This window comes from Geotrypetes seraphini, chromosome 8, assembly GCF_902459505.1.
Source record: "Geotrypetes seraphini chromosome 8, aGeoSer1.1, whole genome shotgun sequence".
NCBI lineage: Eukaryota > Metazoa > Chordata > Amphibia > Gymnophiona > Dermophiidae > Geotrypetes > Geotrypetes seraphini.
In genome coordinates, this window is record NC_047091.1 from 8,323,203 (window position 1) to 8,341,495 (window position 18,293).

At 43.5% G+C, this 18,293-nt stretch overlaps 1 protein-coding gene across 3 annotated transcripts in view; it reads left to right on the plus strand.

The window, feature by feature from the left end:
* LOC117364602 (discoidin, CUB and LCCL domain-containing protein 1-like) overlaps positions 1-18,293 on the plus strand; it is a 94,711-nt gene that overhangs the window by 14,427 nt on the left and 61,991 nt on the right. For all 3 annotated transcript variants that reach the window (XM_033953973.1, XM_033953970.1, XM_033953972.1), the window contains exon 2: positions 12,339-12,560. In XM_033953973.1, the coding sequence (XP_033809864.1) occupies positions 12,339-12,560 (222 nt within the window). The remainder of the gene's footprint in view (positions 1-12,338; positions 12,561-18,293) is intronic.

Genomic DNA, 18,293 nt, shown 5'->3' on the forward strand with positions numbered 1-18,293 from the left:
CCAGAGGAAGGCTACTAAAATAGTGCGTGGTCTTCATCATAAGGCGTATGGGGACAGACTTAAAGATCTCAATATGTATACTTTGCAGGAAAGGCGGGAGAGGGGAGATATGATAGAGACATTTAAATCAACACAATTACCAAAAATGTCGGTTCATAGACAACGGCGCGAAAGACAAAAGCGCACGCCGACAATTGAGCGCAGCGCGGAGGCGTGCGCTGCACAAAATTACAGTTTTTAGGGGCTCCGATGGGGGTTTTTGTTGGGGAACCCCCCCCCCCCAGTTTACTTAATAGACATCGCGCCGGCATTATGGGGGGTTTGGGGGGTTGTAACCCTCCACATTTTACTGTAAACTGAACTTTTTCCCTAAAAACAGTGAAAAAGTGAAGTTTTCAGTAAAATGTGGGGGGTTACAACCCCCCAAACCCCCCACAACGCCCCCACAATGCGGCGCGATGTCTATTAAGTAAAGTGGGGGGGTTCCCCCCATCGGAGCCCTAAAAACAGTAATTTAGAGCGGTGCACGCCTCCGCGCTGCGCTCAATTGTCTGGGCGCGCCTTTGTCGCGGCGTGCTTTTGACCTGACACCAAAATGTCACTCACCAGCAGTGGACTGTACCTCCAAGATCCACATTAATACTAAAACAGGTGGGGAAAAAGCCTCAAGGGAATTCTTAGCGTGCAGCAATCATTGATGATTTATAGCTGGCACTTCTCTTGTCATTGGCATAAAAAACTCACGCCCAAAATAATGTATCGATCTATAAAGGGACCCCCCCCCCCCCCCACTGCTGTGCACTGTAGAATTATGAGTATTGTTTCAATAACATCAAAATAAATATCGGGAAAGGAATAGGATAACTTAGCTCTGACGCCACCAGTTAACTGAAAGACGCCAGCGTCTCTTATTCCTCCATCATGCTTCATCAGCATGCAGAGCTTCTCACAGAGCAACCAGCTTTTGAAAAAGGCGACATCAGGGATTAATACTCCATTCCATCTGTGAAACGAGACATTTAAATACCTATGTGGTGTAAATGCACACGAGTCAAGTCTCTTTCAATTGAAAGGAAGCTCCGGAATGAGAGGGCATAGGATGAAGTTAAGAGATGATAGGCTCCGGAGTAATCTAAGGAAATACTTTTTTACAGAAAGGGTGGTAGATGCGTGGAACAGTCTCCCAGAAGAGGTGGTAGAGTCAGAGACTGTGTCTGAATTCAAGAAAGTGTTGGGTAGGCACGTTGGATCTCTTAGAGCAGGGGTGTCCAATGTCGGTCCTCGAGGGCCGCAATCCAGTCGGGTTTTCAGGATTTCCTCATTGAATATGCATGAGATCTATTTGCATGCACTGCTTTCAATGCATATTCATTGGGGAAATCCTGAAAACCCGACTGGACTGCGGCCCTCGAGGACCGACATTGGACACCCCTGTCTTAGAGGAAGAGATAATGGCTACTGCGGATGGGCAGACTGGATGGGCCATTTTATCTGCCATCATGTTTCTATGTTACAGGTTAGACGTACATGAGTATACAGTTAACAGGTTACAATTTGCACTGGATTTGCCATAATTTCAGTACAAGTTATTATCCTAATTTGACACATAATACTTGTATGTGATATATAGTTTACCTGTTACAATTTACCATAGTTATCCTTAAATTGCAAGTTTTTCAGTGCAAGATTTATCGTAATTGACACATATAGACAATTTACAGGTTGGATTTTGCCATAGTTACAGTGCAAGATTTTACAATACAGGTTTTATTTACATGACATATGCTTGCTTCTGATGTGAGTATTCATTTCTTTGTGATCCGTCGGTCAAGGGCTGGGGATTAGGTGAAGAGGCCTGTTTTTATTGTTTTCCTAAAGTTGAGGAGTCCTTCAAGGGATCTGAGCTGTGGGGCAGTCGATTCCAGTGGCTCTTTATGAAGTGGGAGTAGGAACGTCGTTTGGCGGTTTGCAGTCGAAGGGCACGGCCAGGGGGGCGTTTTGAGGTGTATTTCATCCTGGGAACGGAGGGACCGGTTCAGCACGTACGGAGGAAGCTTAGCCATTACATAGCCTGGTGCCATGTCGTGCAATACTTTTTCAGTCATTTCTTAAAATTGCATAAATTTCCCTGCTCCCGGATGTATAGAGGGATCTCATGCCATGCCTGTGGGCCTCTACATGAAACGCAAGTGTTTGACAGGTGGAACAAACAAATTACCACGTTCCACAGAGTGGAGATTTGGAAGGGGAACATATGGCAGAGTACTATCCACCAGATACTTTGGTGCTACCCCATGTGCACATACGTTACAAGTTGCTGGTTATGGGGTATACTAATCTGGTGATCTAATTTCAGCCAATATAATTTAATATAGTATTAAATCATGCAGTTAGCTTCTTGCATGCAGCTGTATTACGTTTGCGATAGAAGCTATGCACCCAGATCTCCGTGCAATGCTCTACCATGAGCTTTTCTGCATCGGGGCTTCTGTTTCTCAGGCCACCTTTTCTTTTTGTTCTCCTTTGCTCACTTGTTTCCTTTTTTCTTATTACCTTCATCTTGTGTGTTTGTGGCCTACGGGAGAAAAGGAAGCCAAGTCGTAATATCTGAGCATAAAACAGTGCATTGTGCATAGGGTTACCATATGGCTCCGAAAAAGGAGGACGGATTGAGACATCTGGGCTTTACTTCTGTTGAAACCAATGGAAGTAAAACCTGGATGTCTCAATCCATCCTCCTTTTTCTGGAGCCATATGGTAACCCTAATTGTATAGCTTTGGGTTGCTCTTCAGAATTTTGTCTTTACAATGCCGTCAGTGTCAAGAGTATGATTGCTGGCGGTTTCCCGACGAAGCTCCTCTAAATGTATGAGCGAAACGGAGATCTTCCGTCGTGAAGCTAAGTTGTGAAGCTAAGTTGTGAAGCCAAGTACTGTATAGATTCTACTTTCAAAGGGAAAATACTGTTAAATAAATTAATGAAGACTAGTATATAAGCTAAAACAAGATTTGGAAAAAATTTTATTAAAAAAAATATATATAAATACCCAAAAAACTGAGAAAAAGAGAACACATAAGATCAATGATAGCTCACCCTGTGGCTATTAGCTTGAAACATACATCAGGCTTTTAGCCGTGAGCGCTTGAGATCGTTCGTAGTTCTCTATTATATTAATTTGGATATATTAACTTGTGCTTTAGCCAAAAGTTTATGCAAGTTTAGTGTGATTCACAAAATATTTAAAGGATTATTAGTAACCGTAATTGTACAGCCAGTGGATAGGTACAAATCACTAGAGCAGGGGTAGGCAATTCTGGTCCTCGAGAGCCAGAGCCAGGTCAGGTTTTCAGGATATCCACAATAAATATGCATGAGATAGATTTGCATCTCAAGGAGGCAGTGCATGCAAATCCATCTCATACATATTCATTATGGATATCCTGAAAACCTGACCTGGCTCCGGCTCTTGAGGACCGGACTTGCCTCCCGCTGCACTAGAGCAAAGGGTGCACAGTTTTCAAAGCCATTGATGTGGGATTTATGCATGCAAAGCCGGTCGTCTGAAAATTGTCTTCTCTCAATACAGCTACTTTAAGTGTGAGCGGTGTCCCACAAAACTTGAACTTTTTAGCTCGATTTAGTTACGGGTCTATGGTTATCGCAGGGGTTGAAAATAATGGCCCTAGCTTGCATTTTTTTCATGTCTATTCATTTTTTCCATGGAAAAAGTACTTGCAGACAAAGAAGGTGCAAAAGGCCTTATATACTCAAGTGAGTTTCAAAGTAAAAGCACGCATCTTTTTTTCTCTGAACGCTGGTGAGCACATCGTGAGTAAAAAAAAAAAAAAGAACCACGAACTTTGTCCTAGTGCAGACTGTTGGAAATTTGCCCCCCTGAATTTATTTATTTAAATTGTTTATAATCTTGCCTATCCACAAATCTGGATATAAGGTTGGGAAATATGATCATGTCGCTCCTCTTCTGCGAGAAGCCCACTGGGTACCCATTACCCACCGTATCACCTATAAAACTTTAATGCTGGTCTTCAAAATCAAACTTTTGCGTCTCCCGTCCAGGTGGATGCCTGGAATGCGCTCCCGAGAGAGGTGGTGGAGAGTAAAACTGTGACTGAGTTCAAAGAAGCGTGGGATGAACACAGAAGATTTAGAATCAGAAAATAATATTAAATATTGAACTAGGCCAGTTACTGGGCAGACTTGCACGGTCTGTGCCTGTATATGGCCGTTTGGAGGAGGATGGGCAGGGGAGGGCTTCAATGGCTGGGAGGGTGTAGATGGGCTGGAGTAAGTCTTAACAGAGATTTCGGCAGTTGGAACCCAAGCACAGTACCGGGTAAAGCTTTGGATTCTCGCCCAGAAATAGCTAAGAAGAAAAAAAAAAAAATTTAAATTGAATCAGGTTGGGCAGACTGGATGGACCATTCGGGTCTTTATCTGCCGTCATCTACTATGTTACTATGTTCTCGATAAACTCATCATCCCTCTTTGCCCTTCCCGGACTCTTAGATCGGCTGATCAGAATTTACTGACCATGCCTTCCATCAAAGAATTCTATTTTACACTAGGAAAACTCATTTTTCCGTAGTAGCTCCGTCTTTATGGAACGCCATGCCACCTCAACTCTGCCTTGAAAATTCACTCGACAAATTCAAGATTAAACTAAAAACATTTTTATTCCAAGACGCATACCATAGCATTTAAGTATTTCTTCGTCACCAGATAGCAAACTAATAATGAACTACTTTTAAGAAGCGATCCCCTTTCTTGATGTTATATGCCACCCCTCTCTTCCTCTCTTTTTAATTTGTTTTTAATGATGTAATTATTAACTTTCCCTTCCCCCTTCAGCTCATGTTCGTATTTGTAATTTGTCCATTTAATGTTCACATTTACCCTGCCCTTATAATACTTTATTTTATACCTTTATTTTAACCTTTCATTTTTAACATTGTTAAACCGGTCAGGTGCTCGACGATGGTCGGTATATTAAAATTAATCAACTTGAAACTTGGGCGAGGGAACAAAAAATACAGACGTGATAAAAACAAACGCAAATCAGCGTTACAAGCAGAATTATAGAAATTAAAAAAAAAATTCAAACGTTCTCAAAACTTGCACCAAAAAAAAACGCTCGTACAGCAAAGCCTTCACCCCTTTTCTAAAATGGAGAAGCTTATTAGTTTGGCGCAAAAATAACGGAAGAGCATTCCGAAGCATTGGACTCTGGACAGAAAGCGTTGACTTCCGGTTACTCAGAAGTCGCACCGCACTGTGCGAATGTGCGCGCAGGTAGGGAGGAGGGCTGGAACACGGTCGGGTATAAGAGTGGCTTTGTTGCTTAGATGTGTGTGTCCCCTCCACCTTTTTGTGCACGGATTTACACACTTCCTCTCACTCTTGCTTTCTTCTTCCTCTTTCATCTCAGGACTCCTTTTACTAAGGAGCGCTAGCGTTTTTAGCGCATGCAGGAAATTACCGCGCGCTACGCTTCTAGAACTTAACGCCAGCGTTAAAGCCCTAGCGCACCTTAGTAAAAGGAGCCCTCAGTCTTTTTCTCCATCCTTGTTTCTCCTTTCCCCACTTTGTTCATTTTGACCTCTCCTTTCGTCTTTCTCTCTCATTAGTATTTTCCCCGTTCTTTTCCTTCCTGCTGTGCACCGAGATGCTCTTGGGTGCCTGATGGAGGAGCCACCCAGAAGCTAACTGGTTGATATTCAGACCAGTGCCTGGTTAGCTTGGTGGATAAAGTTAGGACACCCTTTGTGCTGTCAGTTGTATGCCAAAAAAAATGAGAAGAACATAGTCCGAATTGTTCTGAACATGTTTCAGGCTGCTCCTGTAACATCCACTCTTGTCCACCTGCATCTCCGTGTGTCTCTCCACCTTAATATGCATTCCCCACCAAAACAGCGTGTGCCCTGCACTGATCAAACACACAACTCTCAGTTCTCCTAAGTATAAAGGCCGCCTTACAGAAGGTCCATTGTGACTATGGAATTGAGTGCAATCGCTGTCACTCTCTTCCACTATTCACTGCTCAGCTAACCCTTCAATTAACACAACCGCCGCTTGCCAAAAGCCAGATCTTATATTCATCAGGTGCGAGCATGCCCTCGCTCACACGCAGTTAAGTCTGGTTTTAAATTCATACGTCGTTCTTGCCTTTGCATTCAAAGCCTGCGTTAGGGGGAGGTGCTGGCAGATTTGGAACTGGGTGAGCTAAAGCCTTAGTACTAAAAAAAAAAAAACCAAACCACTTTTTCAGTTTGGGTCAGTAACTAGATGCCGCACTTGTGTTTGGCTTTTCTCCACCCCCCCCCCCACCACCCCCCCAGGAAGCTCCCACCATTCCAAAGGCAGTGAATATCCAGGCTCAGTTCAGCCCGCAGCGATAAATGGCGTAAAAACCGCTGACCACTGCAGGCTGATTATTATCTCCTTGAGGTTTACATTACGAGTCTTAAATCTTGGCTGCTTAGAGGGGCATTTTCATAGTTGGCGCTGCCATGTGAACAGACTGCTGGGCATGATGGACCACTGGTCTGACCCAGCAGCGTCAATTCTTATGTTTACCGCTGCCCATTTTCCCTTATATGTTTCCTGATGGTTCCTTTGAATATATTATGATTTTTTTAATTGCATTAGATATCCTTTTGTACTTGTTGCTGGGTTTCTTTTTTATTACCATGCGTATTTAATTTTACCCGGACACCAGAAATCTTTTCCACTTAAAATTCCCAGCATGCAACAAAATACAGTCTACACTTCTCCCTCCGTATTCGTGGTGGATGCGGGCGGCCAATAGGCGCGAACATGGAAAAACTGCGAATAACTTTTTAACTGTTATTCGCGGTTTTGGGAAAGCGCTGTCGTTTTTACTGTTGAAACCGTGAATAACTTTTCAGGGGCAGGCAAGCGAGCAGTGATTTCAGGGAAGCCAACCAGCGATTTCTGGGCAGGCAAGCAGCAATTTCATGCACGCTGGGAAGAAGCCTTTTTCTAGGGATGCTGGGAAGCAGCGATTTTTAGAGTTAGAGTAATGGTAAGTGATAAACTTTTTTATCGGTACTGTACAGTAAAAGGATAAAACGTTAGCGATGATGGGTTTTGTTTTTTTTTGGGGGGGGCGGAGTCAGCAGCCTAAAAATCGCAAATAAGCGAAACCGCAGATATGAAACCGCGAATACATAGTAACATAGTAGATGACGGCAGATAAAGACCCGAATGGTCCATCCAGTCTGCCCAACCTGATTCAATTTAAATTTTTTTTTTTTTTCTTTTTAGCTATTTCTGGGCGAGAATCCAAAGCTTTACCCGGTACTGTGCTTGGGTTCCAACTGCCGAAATCTCTGTTAAGACTTACTCCAGCCCATCTACACCCTCCCAGCCATTGAAGCCCTCCCCTGCCCATCCTCCACCAAACGGCCATACACAGACACAGACCGTGCAAGTCTGCCCAGTAACTGGCCTAGTTCAATATTTAATATTATTTTCTGATTCTAAATCTTCTGTGTTCATCCTACGCTTCTTTGAACTCAGTCACAGTTTTACTCTCCACCACCTCTCTCGGGAGCGCATTCCAGGCATCCACCACCCTCTCTGTAAAATAGAATTTCCTAACATTGCCCCTGAATCTACCACCCCTCAACCTCAAATTATGTCCTCTGGTTTTACCATTTTCCTTTCTCTGGAAAAGATTTTGTTCTACATTAATACCCTTTAAGTATTTGAACGTCTGAATCATATCTCCCCTGTCTCTCCTTTCCTCTAGGGTATACATATTCAGGGCTTCCAGTCTCTCCTCATACGTCTTCTGGCGCAAGCCTCCTATCATTTTCGTCGCCCTCCTCTGGACTGTGTCAAGTCTTCTTACGTCTTTCGCCAGATACGGTCTCCAAAACTGAACACAATACTCCAAGTGGGGCCTCACCAATGACCTGTACAGGGGCATCAACACCTTCTTCCTTCTACTGACTACGCCTCTCTTTATACTAGAATTACTTTATCCATCCAATATCAATTAGCAAAATGGTGGAACTAACTACCACTTACACTACGATCTTGTGACCACCATCTCAGGTTCAGAAAACTTTTAAAAGCATTTCTGTACCAAGCCAGGGAGCCAACCCTGAAGTAAGTGAAGTGGTAATTGTAAAAGCCCATTTCTAAACTGTCTAATGCGACTCCTGGGACATAAAGATGAGCCAACGATGACCTATTTGAACTTGTAACTGTGTATTTGTAACTATGGGCCTGTTTTTACAAAGCCGCACACCAACAGCCCCGAAGCCGCGCGGCTTTGTAAAACAGGCCCCTATGACCTAACTGCTGTATTAACAATTGTACTGATCTACCTGAACTAGGAACTTTATTGAATATTGCTGTCAAAGTGTCCATTGTAACTGACCCAACCTCTTGTAATGCAATCCAACCTTGAACTGAATAAGTAAAGGCGAAATAGAAAACCTGATTAACTTACCATAACACTGCTTTGTTGTTAATGAAGGGCGGTTAATCAAATCTTGTTAAACGTTAAACCTTTTCACCAACTTTTTTTGAGAACTAAAGTAGCTTCCTTTTTCTCTTCCTTTTTACTTACTTTCCTAACAGAAGTTTGATGCCCTTAAAATAGCTTCTTTCTGCTGCAGAGAAGAATCAACCTAAAACAGGAAGTTTCTCTTAGAATTAAAATTATGTTGGGTAATTCCAAAAGGTGTATGTGTGGGGGGAGGGGTTAGACATGAGACATCAAAGCCGGTGATCGAGGGTGCCAAAATCCCAGTCCAGTCTACCTTCAGACTTATAGAGGGTTAGATGGCCGGACTGGGATTTTGACACCCTATATCAGTGCCCTGAGCCAGTGCCTCCGTGATCCAGCAGAAGGGAGAGACTTGATGGAGAGAGGGAGATACCAGATCACAGGGGGAGGGGAGGAGAGAGTGCAAGGGTTAGGGGGTGCCAATGTAAAAGTTGGCTCAGTTGACCCTGAGGGTTATATGAGGGTGGTTTGAAAAGTTTGGTAAAAAAAAGCAAGTTAAACAACAAAGTCTCCATCATTAGACCAGCGAGTTTCCAGTTTTTTCATATCATAGGACAAATAGCTTACAAGAAAACTGGAAACTCGCTGGATGGAGACTACGTTGTTTAACTTGCTTTTTTTAACCAAACTTTTCAAACCACCCTCGGGCTGGCGAGGTAAGTGCTCCAATGCTCATAGAATTCCTTCGAGTGTCGAAGCATTTACCTTGCTGGCCTGCGGTAGGAACCTCTACTGCCGTTTAGTAAAAGGAGCCCAAGGTTAAGGTCCTTTATACTAAACTGCCTAGAAAAGTGGCCTTTTACCCACCCTTATGCGGGTCTTTCCCGCACGCTCAAGTCATTTTTTTTTTCTGCAACAGGAGAATGGCTGATTTATTAGGTGTTTTTCCTGTTTAAATTGTTTATTGGTTTTCTAAAAACGTCTTACGTTTGTCTCTATTCCGTTTTGTTGCACTTGGCATGCCTGTCTATTTTTGTGTTTTTCATTGGTAATCTTATACCCGGAATGAGGACCCGGGGGGAGGGTTTTTTTGGGAGGGTTGGTTTGGGGGTGGGGGGGGGCAGATCTGTGGGGTTTGGGTTTTGTAATTTGAAAATGTTGAGCTTGTCTGCACTTTGATTGTTATCCTGTTGGTGTTTTGGTTTGCTCAATAAAATACATTTGACTCTAAAAACGTCTTACAGAAAGTGTATCCAACAATAACGTTCTTGAAAAGCAATCCTCTCCCCTCCCCCCTCTCGGGTGTTTTTCCATTAGTGGCCATGCGCTAATTTTCCCATTAGCGCTTGGCCATTAGCGTCACCTGTTTTGTAGGCGATAGGAACTTGCGTGCTAAACCTATGCTGATTGGTTTGTTTGCAGCAATGCAGACGCATTGAGCAATTTGCATTGATGTGCCCACTCTCTGCCTCCCAGACATGCCCCTGTGCCAAAAATATATATACAGTATATATTTTTAGCACATGCACAACCCCAAAATTGCTACAGGATGCCTCAGCACGCCCTATAATGCGTCATATTTTGCTGCGGTAACCGTTTCCTGCACCTTCCCTTTTGAACAAACCACCTCCACACATGTCTTGACCACACCGTGCAGTGAACCACACTGAATGCCATGTTCACATAGAAACATAGATACGTTCTAGATTCTTTAATGAATCAAGAACAGCCTATTTCCTTTCATTATTGTCAACTATATAGAAACATAGAAACATAGAAAATGGCGGCAGAAAAGGGCCACGGCCCATCTAGTCTGCCCACACTAATGGCCCACCCCCTAACTACCTCCATGAAGAGATCCCACATGCCAATCCCATCTTTTCTTAAAATCTGGCACGCTGCTGGCCTCAATTACCTGTTGTGGAAGATTATTCCAGCGGTCAACCACCCTTTCGGTGAAGAAATATTTTCTGGTGTCGCCATGAAATTTCCCACCCCTGATTTTCAATGGATGCCCTCTTGTTACCGTGGGTCCTTTAAGGAACAAGAGATCCTCTTCCACCTTGATACGGCCTGTGACATATTTGAACATCTCGATCATGTCTCCCCTCTCTCTGCGTTCCTCGAGTGAGTACAGCTGCAACTTACCCAGGCGTTCCTCATACGGGAGATCCTTGAGTCCTGAGACCATCCTGGTGGCCATTCGCTGAACCGACTCAACTCTCCGCACATCTTTTTGATAATGCGGCCTCCAGAATTGTACACAGTATTTCAGATGAGGTCTCACCATGGATCTGTACAATGGCATTATGACCTTGGGCTTACGGCTGAAGAAACTTCTACGGATACAGCCCATGATTTGTCTAGCCCTGGATGAAGCTTTCTCCACTTGATTGGCAGTCTTCATGTCTTCGCTAATAATCACCCCCATGTCACGTTCTGCTACAGTCCTTGTTAGGATCTCACCATTTAGGGTGTAAGTCCTGCATGGATTTTTTCCGCCAAGGTGCATGACCTTGCATTTTTTGGCATTGAAACTTAGTTGCCAAGTCTTTGACCAATGCTCCAACAGGAGTAGGTCCTACATGTGTATGGTCCTTCTGTATGGGACATATGAATATGTGAATTGGATGCAACGGGACGAATGAACAGGATGAAAAAGAATTAAAAACCACAACAGGTAGTGGGTTGAATTCGACCTACCAGAAATGATCAGAAAAGATACTAATCACACTTATTCGACCGCTGAATTCGACACATTTCTCCTTGACTTGAACCTAACCTCAACATGTTCTGGACGCATCAAACTACTACCTGTTAACAGAGCCTTTCCTGCTGCCCTCGAACAAGGCTTCCTCGCCAAGTTTTCCCCCCTGCCCCTTTAACCCTCTTGGTAAGTTGCCTAGAGCCTGAATAGGTAGGAGTGACACACAAATGGAAGATTAGATTAGATTAGAGTTCCCTGTTCTGGTCGTATAAATGCTAAACACTTTATTTGCTGATTTGTTAATTTATGTTAGATACCGTTGACTTATTTTTGAAATACGCGTATAATTCTACTTTTATTGATGATGATGATGGATAAAGTTTGTACCCACCATTGCATATGAGAAAAATAAAAGTAATGTGGAAAAATTAACCAAACATTCTACCCATTCATAAGGATCAAGTCCAGTATGACCCCATTCCACAAGGATTTTGTTACCAACTCCTATAGAGAATTATGGATCTTCTTACTTCCACACAGTTTTTTTTTGTCTTAAAGTATACGGAAACAGACTTAAGATCTCAATATACATACTTTGGAAGAAAGACAGGAGAGGGGACAGAGATATTTGGCATAAAGGCACAGGAGACATGCTTCTTTCAATTAAAAAGAAGCTTTGGAATGAGAAAACATAGGATGAAGGTAAGAGGAGAGATATTCAGGAGTAATCTAAGATAGCCAATAGAGAGAGGAGGGAGATAGTGGATGTTGCAGATGGGTAGACTGGAAGGGCCATTTGGCCTTTATATGCCTTCATGTTTCTATGTTTCTGCACCCAGGGATAAGAATAAAGCAATTTGCCCAAGGTCACACAAAGCTTCACTGGCAGAGGCAGGATTGGAGCTCATGATTTCCTGCTTCTTAACCCTCAGGTCTAAGCAGTCAACCACAATGTCCAATAACAGACATTTGCCCTTTAGAAACTATTGGCGTACTCTGTATTTTCTGTGCCATTTCTGTCCCTCCTCTGTGGCCTTTCAAGTGACAGACTGGCTTTTGTATTAGAGCCACTTTTGTCCGATTATGAAAATGAATCCTAACCAATCTTGTTATTGTGGGTTCCATTGCAGGCGATGCATGTGGCCACAGAGTCCTGAGCCTAAAAAGTGGGACCTTGGCCTCCAAGAACTACCCAGGAACTTACCCAAACCAGACGCAGTGTGAATGGAGCATCCGAGTGGCTGAGGGCAACAACCTGATCCTGAAATTTGGAGATGTTGATATTGAGTATTCTGAGGGCTGTGTCTCTAGCTTCATAAGGATCTCTTCCCTTTCCTCTGGCATCAGCTACGGTAAGTGTATCTGGGCTTCAGAGATTGGCTGCCTAGGCCATAGTAATGTAAGCCTAGACTGGAGAATGGATAGAGCACAAAGGGCAGAGGCAGAATCTGGACTGAGGTGCTGATAGCCTGAAGCAATAGCTAGAAAAGACCCTCCAAGTCAGGTAGACCTAAGGTAGAGAATGACACGGGGACAAAGTTTTCCCCGTCCCTGTGGGAACTCATTTTCTCGTCCCATTCTGTGAGTTCTTTTCCTGTCCTTGCCCCATTTCTGCAAGCTCTGTCCTCATCTGCACAAGCCTCAAACACTTGAAAATCATAAGTAGCAACATTCTAGAGCTCAGATTGTGATGTCATAATGCCTCATTCCACCAATGCCTGAGCTCCGTCCTCATCTGCACAAGCCTCAAACACTTTAAAATCCTAAGTAGCAACATTCTAGAGCTCAGATTGTGATGTCATAATGCCTCATTCCACCAATGCCTAAGCTCCGTCCTCATCTGCACAAGTCTCAAACACTTTAAAATCCTAAGTAGCAACATTCTAGAGCTCAGACTGTGATGTCATAATGCCTCATTCCACCAATGCCTGAGCTCCGTCCTCATCTGCACAAGCCTCAAACACTTTAAAATTATGTGTTTGAGGTTTGTGTGGTTAAGGCAAAACTTACAGGAAGGGGCAGGAGTAATGACAAAACTCGTGGGGACGGGACGGGGAAATTGAGTTCCTGTAGGGGCGGGGACAAATTTGTCTATGTGTCATTCTCTAATCTAGGGTTACCATACGGCTCCAGAAAAAAAGAAGATGGATTGAAATGTCCGGGTTTTACTTCCATTAAAAGCAATGGAAGTAAGGAGGCTGGATAGAGACATCAGGATTTTTCTTCCACAGAAAGCAATGGAAGTAAGACCCAGATGTCTCGATCCTCCCTCCTTTTTCTGGAGCCATATGGTAACTCTAGGTAGATCTTCCAGTGTGTGTTGAGGGGGCAGGGTTTAGTTTAGTGGTGGGGAACATTTTTGAGTTCCAGGCTGAGGTTTCTGCGTCTCAGGGTGGCTGGGACTACGAGTGCTATTGAAATGGTCCTCGGAGTCGCAACCCTTGGGCCAAACGTTCTTCCTGTAGGCGCACAATATAATTTTACAATAGTGATCATTAATGTGCCGTCAGATAACTCACATTTTAAGAGATCAATTCTGAAATGTTATAACTTGCAGATTTTTTTGCAAAACATTTTGTACTGAATAATTCAGCTGAAAATATAAGTAAATGTTAATATTTGATATCGCAGCACCAGATACTGTATTTTTACAGCTGTTATGTATGACTAGTAGCTACAGTACACATTTTCATATATTTTCTCCTGCCATATTAATAATAATAATAATAATAAACTTTATTCTTCTATACCGCCATAGTCGAAAGACTTCTAGGCGGTTCACATTCTAAGAAAGCTGGACAATCGGCGAAATACAGGGTGTAAGAAGAGAGGGTTACATGAGAAATAGGTAAAGGAACAGCAAAAAAAAAAATACAGCGAAATTACATCAAGGAAGAGAGAGGGAGAACATATCATTTAGAGGCTTTTGTTTAGGAGATGAATTTGTCAAATAGAATGGTTTTAATTGATTTTCGGAATGCGCTGTAAGTCAAACTGGCTCTGCTTATGTAGTTGTCCAGCCAGGACTGCTGTCTGCCTGCTTGGAACTTGAAAGTCCTGTCCAGAAAGGATTTGTATTTGCAGCCTGTGATTATTGTCAGGCGTCATAAGCACTTGGCACAGCTGACTATGAGGTCAGCAAAGGCATTAGGTGACAGGATGAGGCTGATGTGGCAAATTTACTAATGCTAATCCAACACTATCTATGTTTCGGTAGACATGCCTTCTTCAGGGGTCCTACAGTAATGGAAATGTGAGGATTACGTAAAAAAAATGTGAAAACAATGTAGGAGAATATATTGTTTTTACATTTTTTACATAATCATCACATTTTCATTACTTTAGGACCCCTGAGGAAGGTGTGTCCGCCGAAACACGGACTGTGTTGGGTCCTGTCTCGCCTAAACACATGTGGATTATCACTAGTATATTTGCTATTTGTGAATATTAACCAAGAAATCATCATCAAGAACATCCTCCTCCACTTTATTTTTCTACTGTGGAGCAAACGGGTCTTCCTTTTCTTTTGGTTTACCAATGATTCGAGTCCCAGCTAAGAACAAAAGAAATAGAGAGTTCAAATCCCAGTGATGCTCCTTAGTAGAGAATGACACGGTGGTTGTTATCCGCGGGTAACCTGCTGAAACAGGGAGAGAAAAATTAGTGGTCGCTGTGGGACGGGGACAAAGCCATTCACCCCCATGGAGCGGTGAATGGTCTTGTCTCCGCAATGAAGCCAGCACGGATCACGCGGTCCAGCATCCCCACCCGATCGCCACATTCCATGTCCTGCCATATCCCTCCCTCCACTTCACCTTAGGTGCCTGCTGAGTCCGACTTTAATTCTTTTCCCAGCCGCGCATGCGCGGCTGCTTGAATTGTTGAATCTCCTCCTCTGACGCAACTGAAAACAGGAAGTTGGGTCAGAGGAGAAGATTCAACAGCTCAAGCAGCCGCGCGCATGGCTTATCGAAAGCGTGCGGCTGGGAGAAGAAGAATTATAGTCGGACTCGGCACCTAAGGTGAGGTGGAGGGAGGGAGATGGCAGGATGCGGCGATCGGGCGGGAGGGGGGTTTCTATACCGCGCAATCCGTGATCACACATGTCCCCTCACACTAGGAAGGAGGGAGTGGACAGTAGTCGCGGGGACGGGGCGGTGACAGGGATGGTGGTCACAGGGACGGTGATGGGGACAAATTTTTCCCTGTGTCATTCTCTACTCTTGGGACCTTGAGCAAATTCCTATACGAATGATCCGTTCCTTGGCCAGCTGCCTTGACCCCACATCGCTTAACATATTGGTTCACTCGCTCATCATATTAAAGTTAGATCATTGTAACTCTCTCTATAAGGGAATTATACAAAAAGGAAATTTGTCGCTTACAAATAATTCAAAATACCGCCATTAAGATCATTACCGATTCCAAAAAATTTGACCACGTCACCCCTCTTTTGCAAAAGGCCCACTGGTTACTGATCTCGCATAGAATGACATGTAAAATAGCACTCTGAACATTTAAAATTCAAATGACGAATTTGCCCGGTTTCACCGATGAACTTCCCATACCTCACACTCCATCTCGTCTACTACGCTCCGGGTCACAAAATTTATTGATAGTCTCCTCCCTGAAAGTAAGTAACGCACATCGGAATTCATCATTTTCCACCACAGCACCTACTGTATGGAACTCCCTCCCTGCCTTTTTAAGAGAGGAAAAAAGATGAGATAAGATCAAGGGATCCCTAAAATGCTCTCTTTAAAGATGCATTCGATCCTTAAGCCGCAACCTTAATCCATTCATCCTTCCCTTTCTTTTACGTTTCCCCTCCATTCGTGTTTTCCTTATCTGTTTCTTCTCTTTTCTTTTAAAATATAGTTCGGCCTTTTCCTTTGGTTCCAGTTTGTCATTTTATTGTAAATCGCTTAGAATTTTATGTAAAGTGATCAAACAATTTTTAATACACGTGAAACTCATTTACTAACCTCCGTTCGCCTGAGTTATGCACTTACTCCAAATTCCGTGTATGGCTCCTGAAGTTGTACATACATTGATGGGCCCTTATCTGCCGTCTATTTCTATGTTTCTATAAAGGTAGGGGAGGGACATTAAGGTGGGCAGACTAGATGGGCCGTGGGCCCTTATCTGCCGTCTATTTCTATGTTTCTACATGCAGATTGGCGCGCACAACTTAATTTCTTGGCCTAATTGGTGCTGATAATTGGCAATTAACTCCTTTATAATTGATGCTAATTGGCTCTAATTAAAAGTAGTGTGCACAGCTTGGAAAGCACAATTCTATAAAGCGTATGTGCCAGATTCAGTGCCCAAATACGAAAAGAGGACGTGGGCGGATCGTGGGCTCTCCTAAAAGTTATGCAAATTGTTATAGAATGCGCCAGGCCTGCACGCAACTTAAGCGCAGTCATTTAGGCACCTAACATAATTGACAAAATACCCTTAATAGATGCGGTAATTGCAAAAAAAATTAATTAATTGGGTGATAGGCGCCCAAGTGGGTGTTTCTATGGGCGGAGCGTGACTTAGGCACCACTAAGCGCGGTTCTCCAAAAACTTAGGCGACTGAAATGTAGGCCTTTAAAACCCTCGTCTACATTACAGGGTGCCTGAGTTTTTACATAGGTGTTGCTAGCTGCGGTTCTGTAAACTGCATCTAAGTGTGATTGACATGCAGCCGGTGCCATTTTTTTTGGGGGGTGACAGGACAATCAGACAGACAATCCTGGAGAGACAACATCAAGTTCTATAACACAGTACTAAAAAAAGCAAGGAAGAATTTCTATGGAGATAAAATCACCAGATCAAAAAACCAAAATAGTACACTGTTCAACATCTGGCGCAACCTAACCTCAAAAAACGACTCCACCTTTCCCCTTTCCCCCCCATCCGCAAACGACTTAGCTAAATTTTTCAATGAAAAATTACGGAGTTCTTTCCCCCCAGCAGTCTCTTACAATTCTCTACCTCCCAACCCTATCCCTGCTGATAGGTCCTGGACTGCCTTTGAATTTGTATCCGAATCCCAGATCTCTAAACTCTGTCTCAAACTGAAATCCTGCAATTGCATCCTGGATCCTTTCCTTTCCTACCTTTACGAAAACATTCCCGCGCAGGCCATCTCCACCCTTACCAGGCTTATAAATTCTGCTTTACTATCGGCCTGTTCTCCACAGAAATGGGACACGTTGCCTTGTCCCCTCTTCTGAAAAAAGCCGATCTCGACCCTTCCTTACCATCTAACTACCGCCCCGTAGCAAATATCCCTCTCCTAACTAAACTGCTAGAGGCCATAGTCGCTACCCAGCTCTCTTCTTACCTAGAGAGATTCTCCATCCTCCATCCCTATCAATATGGCTTCAGACCCAGCTTCAGCACCGAATCCCTCCTAGTTTCCTTAATTTCTAAGGTGCAACAACTACATTCTCATAACAAATTTGCTGTCCTATTACAATTCGATCTCTCTGCAACTTTCGATGTTGTCCACCACGACATACTACTTTATCAACTTTCCAAGATAGGAATTGAATCCACCGTCCTAAAGTGGTTCTCAAACTTCCTACGCTTTCGCTCCTACACTGTCAACACAAATGGCACCATGTCCGTTCCTTGGACACCATCTTGTGGTGTCCCTCAGGGATCACCCCTATCCCCTATTCTCTTTAACATCTATATGTCCTCCCTGAAACTCCTCCAATTATCCCCCCTTGAAACAATCTACACATACGCTGATGACATCCTTGTCCTCCTTGAGACAGACCAAAACCTCACCAACCTCCACAAGAACATTACAGCTTGCATAATGAGACTCCATTCCTGGTCCTTCTCGGTACAGATGAAATTGAATGAATCAAAAACAAAATTACTATGGCTCGGCCCAAAATTAGAACACCTGCCCACCCTCTTCGCACTACCCTCAAGCACTGCACTGCAGCTTGAGTTCTCAAGCAAGGTCCTTGGCATCATTATCGGTTCTTCTCTCTCCCTCAATGACCACCTCAACTCCTTGGCTAAATCATGCTTTTTCAGCCTCCACATGCTGAGGAAAGTAAGATCCTATTTTCGCC